This window comes from Vespula vulgaris, chromosome 9 (assembly GCF_905475345.1).
Source record: "Vespula vulgaris chromosome 9, iyVesVulg1.1, whole genome shotgun sequence".
NCBI lineage: Eukaryota > Metazoa > Arthropoda > Insecta > Hymenoptera > Vespidae > Vespula > Vespula vulgaris.
Genome location: NC_066594.1, coordinates 1,436,052 through 1,449,253, shown reverse-complemented (window position 1 = coordinate 1,449,253; position 13,202 = coordinate 1,436,052). Strand labels below are relative to the sequence as shown.

The 13,202-nt window shown below is 32.1% G+C and overlaps 1 protein-coding gene across 16 annotated transcripts in view; it reads right to left on the bottom strand.

The window, feature by feature from the left end:
* The window catches only part of LOC127066286 (CLIP-associating protein 1-A), a 39,220-nt gene that overhangs the window by 14,680 nt on the left and 11,338 nt on the right, over positions 1-13,202 (bottom strand). For 13 of the 16 annotated variants that reach the window (XM_050999793.1, XM_050999797.1, XM_050999798.1 and 10 more), the window contains exons 2-5: positions 10,424-10,529; positions 8,731-8,902; positions 8,456-8,632; positions 7,613-7,689 (exon numbers count right to left, since the gene is read on the bottom strand). In XM_050999793.1, the coding sequence (XP_050855750.1) occupies positions 7,613-7,689; positions 8,456-8,632; positions 8,731-8,902; positions 10,424-10,529 (532 nt within the window). Of the gene's footprint in view, positions 1-33; positions 2,768-7,612; positions 7,690-8,455; positions 8,633-8,730; positions 8,903-10,423; positions 10,530-13,202 lie in introns of those variants that run through there. The other 3 variants (XM_050999808.1, XM_050999809.1, XM_050999810.1) reach the window with 3 other exon arrangements.

Sequence of the window (13,202 nt, the reverse complement as noted above, 5' to 3'; positions counted from 1 at the left end):
GCCTATAAAAACAACAACAATAACATAACTCACGCAATATTTTCATGGTAACACTTTTTATACATCGTAGATTGCACAATATATCATTTATATATTTCTCAAATATATATAAAATTAAAATTCCAATATCTAGAAGTTTTCCTTTGTTTCTATATACTTGTAGTATATATACAAAAAATCACGTTTTAAAAATACACCAACGTGATCAGGAACATCACTATACTTTATATCACATTGAATAGAAAAAAAATATCAGAAAGTGTAACGTATTTCTCACTTCTAAAGAGAAATTCTGAATTCATTGCGTGTACATACAGTGAAAGTGCGCGCCCCTTCGTATTATTTCGAAGATGATTTTCTATCCACGCTCTCCTAACGACGACTAATTTAATTGTTGATCTTAGACGTGGTTCATTTAAGGACATATAGATGATATAAACTATAAATTTCTACGAGATATACGAAACAAAGCGACGACCTTCAAATAAGCACGCGACCGTAGTTAATATTGCCACGAAACTCCCTTCTCCCTCCTTCTTTCTACTCGCCACAAAATTTATTACCTATACCAAAGAGAAAATATTTATCAATAACACTCTACAAGTAAACACAAACAAATTTATCCTCGTACTAGTTCAATCAATAATACGATGACACTTTTATCGATAATATCATAAAATACGAGATAATTGAACGAACGGAATATATTTTGAAAACAATATTAAATCGGCATAGAATTAAAATTCAAATTAACGTTACATCTTCACGCAATATTAATTAAACGACGAAATGTAATATAATACGAAATATTTTTCAAGGAAAAAGAAAAATATAATGTAACGAAACAACAAAGAATTATTGTTATTATTTGAAAAAAGAAAAAAAAAAAAGAATTACGATTACTTCTTTATTTTTTTAAAATACGAAGAGAAAAGAAGACGATCGGGAGTTATTCGATTTTGATACGGCCCTGAAAATTTCGATTGATGCGACACAACAAAGAAAGAAAGGATCAAAAATACGCAACGTGATCGCGAGAGGAATCGAAGCACGTGTTTGTACCAGTCTTGAATAATAAAAAATAAATAAATAAATACAAAAGATTTATTTTTAACCTATACTTGCGGTTTTACTTTGATCGATATATTTACTCTTATAAGATATATTGTGTGTACGTACGTACGTATGTATGTATGTATGTATGTATGTATGTATGTATGATGTATATATATAAAATGATGTATATATGTGTTAAACCACGAGTCAATACCTTTACCATCGCTTTATCACTTTTAACATTTTTCTTTACGTTACGAATATTTTATTGCTAACATATATATATATATTTTTTCTTTTTCTTTTTCTTTTTCCTTACACACGGATATGAACGAACATTTATACGTTTACTCATGGCCACGTATTTACGTTCGACGTAACACAGTAATTTTTATTTTTATTTTATTACGAGAGCTTCGAATAATCGACGGATATCAAACCGAACAAGGGGAATGAAGAAAAGGATATCAAATATCAGTATTACCAACTTATAATTTGTTTTCTTTTTTTTTTAACGTTCGTATCATCAATCGAATACAAAAGCATGGAATACGTTTAACGAAGACGACATCAAAAAAGAGATAAATAATTTTCATTAATACATAAATATCGATTCTTAACTCTCGTAAAACGCTTCGAGAAAGATCTTAAAAACGAACGATGAAAACAAAAGCATAAATAAAAGTATGTCACTAGACAGAGATAATTAATGTACAATTTATTAAAAAGTGAAGAAAAAAGAAAAAAGAAAAAAACAAACAAAAAAAAAAGAGCACACGAAAAGAAATGACGCACAAAGATCCATCTTGTCATCTAGTCGCTAGTGTGCGTTCGCCAGTATCACACGCGTGTGTGTGTTACGTGTAATATGTAATATATACACATATAAAATGTAAATAAAAAGTACGCCATGATGAAATAATAAACGTGTAATTTATGAAAAAACGAAAGAACGTATCGAAGAGAAACGACGCACAAAGATCCATCTTGTTATTGATGCTTCAACGTGAGTTTGCCGGTACACATGTGTATACATATATTATACATACATATTATATATTATATATACATACACACATCATCGTACATACGTACTATGTTTATGCAAGTACACACTGTTTCGCGAATTCTTAAATTTATCGAAATAAATTGAACAAAGTTCTTTCTATCGATACGACCGATTCACAATAAGCGGTTCGCGACTCGAACTCACGAGGCAAACTGCGGCGTCTCTTGTCGAGAGAACTCCCTAGGTGTTCAACTAAGAGAAAAAGAGAAGGAGGAAGGGGCAAGCAACACAAAGCTCTCTTCCTCCATCCATCGTTGCCCCAAATGCTCTCTATGATGATCACGAGGGTCCAGATACACATTAGGGGAAGGGAGCATGCATGATGCGCCAACGACGACGAGAATCTGCGACCGACGGAAATTCCTTTTTCAATTTTTTTCCATTTCCTTACTACTTCCTATTGCTTTTTTTTTTTTCAAATTTCATTCTTCTCGATTACACGAAGAGACACACACATAGATCGAGGTAACTTGATTATACAAATATCCGAGGAATGCGAAAAGAGATAGGGGGAGGGATATAAAAATGAAAAATGATCTACATATACCAGGATCTTTAAAAAAAGGTAAATAAATAAAAAAGGAAAAAAAGAAAAGGAAAAGAAAAATAAATTGTAAGTACGAGCACGTTTTCTACAGGTGCAAAAAAAAAAAAAAGAACCATTGGCGACTCGTACAAAATCGTTCGGTTAATTTTATTGTATAAAATGACGTGACTCGATTCCAATGGCGGTGGATTTTCTTGGAATTGACGATACGCGAAAGTTATAAGGAAATTAGAGAATGATTTCTACGTGGAATATATTTTTGACGACGACGACGACGACGACAACGACGAGGACGAGGACGACACGACGACTAAATATTACTTGGGAGAAAGCAATATATATAAGACGTGAGGTGAACGTTATTAAAGGGCATTCATTGGACAAAGTCTCCATTTGTTTTGGAATTTCTTTCGACGATCTCTTCGGCGAATTTTAAATCACGATTGTCTCGTTTGTATATATTATGGTCATTAATGTCGTGCCTTTCGCTCGATTCTATGATTTCTTTTTATTTCCTTTTCTTTTTTCTTTTTTTATTTTGCGTAACACGAAAGATGAGAAAGGAGAAGTATACATGTTAAGATACAAAATATTAAATGCCATAGCGTGTTCATGATGGATCATTTCTTTTTTCTTTCAAAGAACAGCGTGACCTTCGTTAAAATAACAAAACGACGTTTATACGATAAATGAGAAGGAAGAGAGAAAGAGAGAGAAAAAAGAAAAAAACGAAGAGTAATGCAATATAATCGAAAAATGAATTTGACATAAAACGAAGAAAATTTATGCAAATGTATGAATCGATTTTCTAAAAGGATTTCGACATTTGCTAAAATTTTGTATTACGTAACATCTACTATCTTCTATTCTGTATATATACATATATATTTCTTGAATTAGTAAATTTAAAAAGATCAAAAATATGTATATATATTTTTTTTGATATTTATAAATTATATACATATATATATATATATATAATCGTTATCGAACTATTAGTAATGAAAAACTTCATCGATTAAATTATGATTATATTTAAAACAAAAAGTAAAAGATCATTAGAATATAAAATATTCTCGTATATTTCTCGGATTCGGTATACTTCTCAAGTATGAGAATGAAATCAACGATTGAATTTCATATTAGTTCGAGAAAAGGAACATCGAACTCCTAACAAATCATTCGTTTATACACATGAAACGTTGTTAAAGAAGAATCGGGCACGCCGACGCTAACGTATATATTCATATATACGTATGTAAAAGTACTTAGATACATAAGGAAGGTGATAATGGCACAGCCGACATTACATAATGTCACATATACGTTGCATATTATCGCACGTAAACACACGTTTATCGTGTATCGTCACAGCCATTAGTGGACTTAAACCAAACATTGAATGGCGATCTGCTTGTTCTCTATGATAATTTGCATTCCTTTCGTTCGTAACTTCTTTTTTTTTTATTTATATATTTCTTTTTTTTCTTTTTTTTCTTTTTTTAGTTCATCCAATCGAAGAAACTTCTTGCTCCGATCAATAAGAAGAACAACGTCGAATTTATTTTTATTCTTTCTTACTTTTATCGTTGTTAATCCTTTAACCTTCGATTCTCGTAGAAAAACTTTGCGGAATAAAAATTTCAACGAATGCGTACCGTTGTTTCTTTCTTTTTTTTCTTCTCTCTTTTTTACAACGACGTTACGATGTTTCATCGATTATGTTAAGTTATAAAAAATCTCGTATCTAAAAACAATGACACATGTAGATATTTAGAATTGGTTTTATAATATAATTCTTAAATTTGAACAACGTTCGATTCATCGTTCGATCGATCGTATTATCGGTAAAACAAATATAACATTTAATAAGATAATATTCTTAGATACTGTAATATTGTTAGCCATTATATACGCGATTACATTCGTAGTTTATCGATATAAACGTAAAGTTCTCTGACGTTGCCAAGTAACGAGAGAAGTAGAGTCAATCGAGTGACCTGAAAGTTAACAGGTCACCAGTTAAAGAACGTCCGGCCAACGACAAAAAGGGCACTAAGCAACATTCTGTATTTCATATCTGATTGTAACTATCGTGCAACGTAAAACTGTGCATACTACAGATAAATCAACGTTACCACCTTAGCCGGCAACTACCTTTCACTTTTTGCTCACGTGTGCACGTGTCTACGATTTATCCGTAAAGAAACAACAAACTCGCGTGATTAAGATGAATTTATTATCGTACCTTTCAACCAATTCCTGGTTTCAATAAAAACTTTTCTCGATATATAATATATATAATAAACATGATATATATAATAGTATCAAATCGTTGAAATATGATCGATTCGTCAATCGACGTAATCATACTCCGCCATTTTTTAAAGAAATACGCGGCTAAATATTGGAAAAACGAATTTAAAGTTTTAACGTATCCCTGACGTGATATTTCTTGGTAAAATCGTCATATTAAAACGGCGAGGTGTTTGAACGAATTCTCTATTTTCATTCTCTTTTTTTTTTAAGAGATTAGATACAAACGGAAATGAGACAATTATTCTTGACCGAACGAAGACGAACATCGACAATTATCTTTTCACGGTTATTTAGAGTTCTATTAATATCATTGAGATCAACTAAACCATCGTGACTTCTGCCGAGCCCATCTATGACCTAATCGCGATCGATGCGTACATACATACATACATGTACGTGTGTACGTATTTATGCGCGAGGTGTATGCACATCATGAAGGAAAAAGAAAAAAAAAAAAAAAGAAAAGAAACGGGCATGCTAGAGTTTAGCTGACAGAGGATATAACGAAGAAAGCTGACTGGGCTCTCCTAGTCACGCTCCTTTAAAATTCTTCTCCGTTCTTAATGTAAACGACGACGACGACGAACGACGAGTACAAAAGCAAAAGAATCAAGAACCACCGTGACAAATTTGACAAATATCGATATATACTGTATGTATGTACGTATATATGTATGGATGGATGCTTTTAATGATTCGTGTCACATACCCCAAACGACACGCCTATATACGTACGTATGTATGCACGTATAATGTACGTATATATATCATCTATATAGTATGTATGTTTATAATTAACAAGATTTATCGAACGATAATATATTGTAACTATATTAATCGTCTATATAAGTTTTTAGATGAAACCCGAGAAATAAAAAGACCTCTAAGAGACTAGACAAAGTTCTTAGATCATCTTCATGTATTTTCCACGAAGCTATAACGTTACGTAGGAGGAAGTTATATCTCGAGGATTCCTTTTCCATGTTTTTCTCTTTCTCTCTCTTTCTCTTCTCTCCTCTTCTTTTCCTTCTCGGTAAAAGAAACAAAAGATTACGTGATCATCGACAGAATCCATCCGTGACGATGTGAATCATTGACTCTCGCGTCTTCTCTTTCTTATCTATCTCTTTTCGTATCAGGATCATCGAGGGTTCGGATTTACTCTACAAGACTTTACTGGTTTTAACGCGTCAAGTATTCGATTGCCAGCGACACGTAATATTTGCGACCGAAATTTGAATACTCTACCACCCCCCTTGCTCAATGTAAATAGAAGGGAGGGGTAGAGGGAGGGACAGTAGTCGTACAACGTTACAAGGCCGGCCATTTCGAGGCGAGACATGTTCTATAACTTGGTATAGATTACAGCGACGTTTGAAAGAATATACCGTCGATATTGCGTGTACCGTAATATCTATCGATACACATCACACGTATATATGCATGTATATATTTATGATGAATTTGTTATGTACGTATTAAATATAAGTAACCCTTATGAACGTATATATTATGTAAGCGCGATACGGTATAATGAGAGTTAGAAAATCCATTATACTTCCGACACAAAAAAAGAATGAACAAAAAGACATTTGCAAATATATATTCTAATGTCTTCTTTTTTGGTCGATCTTTGAACCACGTATGAAACTCGAACGCATGATCGATCATCGGCATTTTACGAACGTTAACGATAAAAGAATTTAGGGTCACTCGGTTCATTTCAGAAAGAATGAAATTAAAAAAGAAAATAAAAGAAAATAAATAAATAAAAAGGATGACGAGGAGTGGCAGATCACGTGTCTTTTTATAAAAGCACCCATAAGCACTCTCTTGCTTTTTCAAGTTCTTTTTTTTCAAGTTCTTTTTTCCTTTTTGCTCATCGTCGATGTAACGCGCTCGGTCTCGCTTGTCGGAAAAGAAGAAAGAGTCTTGCGAAGAAGAGGTTGCATTACGGTGCAATTAAATTAAAATTAGCTAATGCCAGGTAGTAACGTGTACGAAGAATTATTCTTATCGTATTGACGAAGAAGAAGCTTCAGGTACTCGTTAAATATTCATGAGTAACGTATGCAAGAAGCTAGAAAAGGTAGAGAGAGAAAGAGGAAGAGAGAGAGAGAGAGAGAGAGAGACAAAGAGAGATAAAATTAGACAGATAGATAAATAGATAGATAAATAGATAAATAGATAGATGGAGAAAGAAAGAGAGTTTCTATGGAAGGAGAATTCACGAATGCAAAGGTGTATGGTACGTAAAAAGGTGTATGGTAATCTTCGTTTCTCCTGGATGGCAGCACGATGCAAAGTCGTACGTTGAATACTGTTTAACAATGCGATAATAAGACTTTTTTACTTTTTTTTTTTTTTATGAATTTATACTCTCATAGTATTTTATCTTTACATTTCAATACGAAAAGAGAGAAAGAAAGAAAAAGAAAAAAAGAAAGAGAGAGAAAGAGAAAATCTGCATTCTCTGCAGTCATTAGTAAACTATTTATTTTCGTAATTTATTTCACGTGAATAATAACTAAACGATCATTCATGGGTTTTTCAAAGAAATCAATAATTACTTGTGCAATAAAAAAAGAAAAAAATATGTGAAAAATGTGTAATTAACTCACCATCGGACGACATTGCGAGAGGTAACAAATCGCCGGATGCTTTCAATTGATCGAACTTTTTGATCAACAATAGTAATCTGTAAAACAGAAACATACATTTGACGATTATTACTAATTAACAGAACAATTTTAATATACGTTATTAGATCCAGAAAATATTTTTTAATCTAACTTTATCTAACTATTACTCTAGAATATGGCGAACAGCGATAAAATAATTTATATTTCTACATCAGTTATAAAGTTTCTATATTTTCCCGTAAGCATCATAAAAGATTTATCGTTACTCGTTTCTGTGAATTTATCATCCATATGCACTTTTTCAAATCGATCTTGTTAAAAATAACAAGTTCTTCAAGAATTTCTTTCCTTCTTTCCCTTTTCTTTTCTTTTCTTTTTCACTTTTTTTAACGACCTAAGCTACGATTTTACGAACAAACTTAATGATTTTACCGCATACATTTTACGACATAAACAACAACAACAACAACAATAACAACAACAACATAGCAACAATAATGATAATAAAATTGTTATACGAATACAAATGCAAAATATAAAAATGAAAAAGATATTACTGCATATTAATACTTTCTACAGATAAATCGATCATAAGAAGAACAACAAAATCGAAGAGATATCGGTATCTCTACTTTAGAAATTAGATATAAGAAACGCAAGTTTTCGGATTAAAAGAAAGAAAGGAACAAACAAATCAAAGAACGAACGAACGAACGAACTAACGAACTAACGAACGAACGAACGAACGAACAAACGAACGTAACCGTTCAACGAATTAATGCAGGCAAAGGGCCAAAGATCGATTTCTCTCGTTTCGCTCACTTTGCTTGCGGGACATTGTGCTTCCTCTGCAAGTCGACGCGCAATCTTTCGCCAACATGCCTGTACATGTCTGTTAACGTGTTCAATGCAGTTTCCCGAACTTTTTCGGACGGATCCGAGAGTAGTTTGACGATACTGGGAATAACACCGGATAGAGCCATCTCGTCTGCGCCATGTCTAGATAAAAGAAAAATAAAAATGAAAAATACCTATACACGATAAATAAACGGACAGTAATTTATACTAAATCAATAACGTTATTATCGAAAACTTACTCGTTTAATGTTGTCGTTAACAAGACCAATGCTTCTTCTCTTAATTTCGCATTTTTATGGGTGAAAGCGGGACGAAATCTGTCCAACAATTGTTGGGGTGTCAAACAACCTTTCTCCAAGATTTTAAGAAGGACCAAATGTGCCTTTTCTCTGGTCGCATCTTTGCTATCACCTGTTACATAAAAGAAAAAAAAGAAAAGAAAAGAAGAAAAAACCGAACAAAAAAATAAGAAATAAATAAATAAGTAAATAAATAAAACGATCAAAGGAATTCGATTAAGAAGCAATATTGATAATAATAAAAGGAAACGAAACATTGTTCGTGCTTAATATGAGAAAATGTAATGTAAGATGTAAATCGTTAATTAGAATATATTGTCATTAGATTCTATGCTACGGATATATGTATGTATACATAATGTATGAATAGTATGGGTTTTTTTTTTTTACGTACGCGCGTTTGGTGTGAATGACTTTCACGCGCGCGTTTTCTCTCGGTCTAGAATTCGAAGAACGAAGAATTTTCTCATAGTATATGTCTCTTCCGTACTAATTATCATAATAAGCTCTCTTGAATTGCGCGACGTTCTTTATTCTGTTAGATTTAAAACGAGGGAGAGGCCGACGTGGAAGATAATGGACGTGTGTTTAATTCATTAAATAAACGGTGATTCAATAGACCCAAGTACCTTTAAAATAAATAAACCGGGACTCTCTTGTTATCTCTGCACTATGATATGCATATATAAAGTACGTATACACGAATGCTTTAGGTACCGTAGAAATAATAACGTAATATAACGTAACAGAACGTAACAGACGCGAAAAACTTTACTCCACGCTTTATGCGATCGTATCTTAGAAAGTTAGGCGGTAATAATTTCTAGATAACAGTATTAACGCAGAGAAAGAAATATGTAAAAGGAATAGAAAATTCTTATCTAATTACGTAGAAACTGGTATACCTTATTTACTGATTATGCCGGTTAACCTCAACCAAGTTACGTTCAATCCACTTTAGACCTTGACTCACTAACATACATCTGCATGAGACTTAGTCGAGCCTTTTAAAATTTTATCAACTATCCATAAAACGTTTGATTTCACGCGAAGAAAATATTTACGACGATGTCGACTACGTTATATCGACTTATATATTCGATTAAATTCTTTTTTTTTTATATATATATATATATAAAGAGAAAAAAGAATGAAAATAAATAAATAAATAAAAATATACCGTAAACGAGAAAGTCAGTATCGAAGTAAAATTGAAATCTCATTCCAATCGAATTCCTTAAACATCGTATAACACAGGTAAGTTAAAGAGACAAAGAAAAACCGATGGAGAGACCCCGAGTTTGTGCACAAATAAGGGTCGACATCTGTCATAGTCTTAAACCTCGTTAAAGTCCTTTAAAACGTCGATCGAGTTCGTTCTATCTAGAACTCATCTCGTCATTAACGATGATTCAGCGTTGGTACGTCTTTGGTGGGGCTAATTAAAAAATCCTTGACCGTACATGCACTATTCCACGGAAACAAACACCTTCGATGGCAAAATTATGATAACGATTTCATCGAATATACATCGTCGATTTTGAAATTAAAATTTGGCGAACGTTTAGATCTAAGACAAAATTTGACAAAATAAAATTGAATTATTATAATCAATGGCCTTTTTCTTACTCACCTAGCCTATCTATCATTGGCTGTATTACAGTAGAAATATAAGGCTTGAAATCATGACCCATCCGATCGGCAAGGTACGTGAGGATCTCCAATCCATTTTGAACGACCTGCAAAGAAGATTAAGTAGAAGAAAAAGTAGAAGAAGAAGTAGGAGGAGAACAGCAATTTTTGAGATATATATATATATATACATATATATATATGTTAGTACTCGACGATGAATTATGACAATTGGAAATAAGATTAAATCCAATCTAAACTTAACTCGATCAATCAAAATTGATTGTTTCGATTCATTTCGAAAGACATTTATTTTATCTGACATAATTCATAAAAATTAATCAGAAATCAATCACACGACCGATCTATTTACATATTCTTTCCAAGTTAATTTTTCTTTCTATTTTTTTTTCTTTTTTACTTCTATATTAAACTTATATAATATTTTGTAAATATTATTTTATACGTTGAAAGAAAAATGTTATTAAAGAGGACTTTTTACGTTTTCTATTTTCATTTTTATGCTTTCTCTTACATTCTTAATCTTTTATTTGTTTGTCGTTTTCACTATCAATCGAATATGAGGATTCGAATTTGACTCTTTGAGTTTTCTTTTATATACTTATCTCTAACAACAATAATAAATAAATAAATAAATAAATAATGAATAATTTATTTTTTTTATTCGAACGTAACACTCAAGTTTTTCAAGCGTTCCTTTAATGAGAGAGTCGAACAAATTTCGAAGCGGACAGGATCGTTTCCGGAAGGGTAGCAATATCACATTGAAATATTAAGGAGAAGTAAGGGGTGTGAGCAGAGAACGGGAGAGAGAGTTGAGGTATGGCTGAGGGTGGAGGGTGGAGGGTGGAGGGTGGTAGACTATCGATGCAACGTAATTGAATTGGAGTCGGTAAATGTTAGATTTCAATAGCGGCAATGGTAGCGACTGCGATGGCGATAGAGGGCGAGACCGTATTGATCCGGACAAGGAGCAACCCTCGTATAAGGTTCCCTTAAAGTTGAAAAATCGCGGCAGGCAACCCTCTTGCACTTTCCCTCTTTCTCATAATTATGTTTCGTCTGGGAGCTTCACTCGCTCGCCGAAAAGCCGGTACTCGTCGTGTTTTCTCATCTAGAAAGCAGTGCAACGTTCTCACCCTCTTTGCACCACCCACTTCCACCCACATCTTCTTTCTAACACCCCTGACAGTCACCCCTTCATAACTCTCACCAAGGGTTTTGTTTATTCCGGAAATCGTATCATTAAAACGAAAGCGATATATACGCACGTGTGTCATCTCAACATATAGATACGCTTACTCTGTTTCGTCAATAAGACGGAAAACATTTATCACTATTCGCTCGCTTATTACATCGAATTAGAAACTTAAAAAAGAAAACAAAATAAATTAATAAATAAATGATCGATTTTCCAAAAATATTTTATATTCGATGATAGATTCGATAATGTTATTCTTTAAGGATATTGATAAATCTTTATTAGAAAATTTCTAACAAATTTGCAGACTTTCGAAGAAATCGATGTGTAAAATTATCTTGTAAAACATTGTTGTGTTTTTTTTTTCGAACTATGTCTTTGAAATTGTTGCCAATGATATTTTAAAAACTATCGTGATGATTTGTCATACCGTTGTGTAATATCTCTTACGTGGAAATATTTTTTTAAGAGCTATGGCTTCTTTTTTAATCATGAAATGTATGTCGAAAATTGAAACTTTTATTTGAAAGTTTTTACCGAAAATCGCATGGTAAATTCGATCAATCATATTTTTCTTTTAAATGAAAATATGAAAAATCGACTTCGTGAAGGATCGGTTTCTTTTAATATACTTTAAAAGCTTTTTGTTTTATATTTTCAATTTTGATAACAGCCTGAAGAGATACTAATGGAATCGTAAATAGCGTAGAAAATAACTTCTGCTTGTTCGACAAAGATAACTCTAAAAACATAACGGATTGTTTTCATTTCTTTTTTGTTGAGGAAAATATTCCTCGAACTACGTATTATTAAACACATTTAATGATTTTTCATTAATGAAATAGATTATTATATGTAAAAAAGAGATCATAAAAGAAGACTGTTCATAGGTTTATGTACAAATAATCTAAATAATAATATAAAACAGATAGTACGCCGATGTTTGAATGCACAGAAACAAACACATTTGACCAAGGATGATCGCAAATTAGGAAAATTGTTTAAATATATTCGAAACAATATTATTTTTTAGACAAACTATTCCTAAATTATATTTTCTTTTTTTTGTCCCTAAAACTATCTAATGATATTGTCGAATAGTAAGCTTTTGGTCTAACCAAAGCTATGATTGAAATAGCATATAAAATTCACCAGAATCAAACTAGAAAATTAACAAGGATCACTGATATATGCATTAATCAAAGAATAATATCGCGACAAGTAGATATGCTCTAATTCAAGTTTCATCAAATGTGAACAGTGCATAATAAATTCACAAGATCGAAATAGCTTATAAATAACAAATTTGTATTCCACGATCGTAAATATTTTTTGTCACGAATAACGAATTATAATATTCGATACAACAATTGCTAATTGTTATTAATTCCACTATATATCATTATCCACAAATTTGATATCTTGCCTTGAATATAAAATTGAAAAGATTAAAGCGTTATTACTGTATCTAACGCGTATACAAAGTCCAGTTGAATAACTTGCCCAAGAAATAATTTTCACAAGAAAATCACGAAAAGAATACACGTTCGAGAATTTA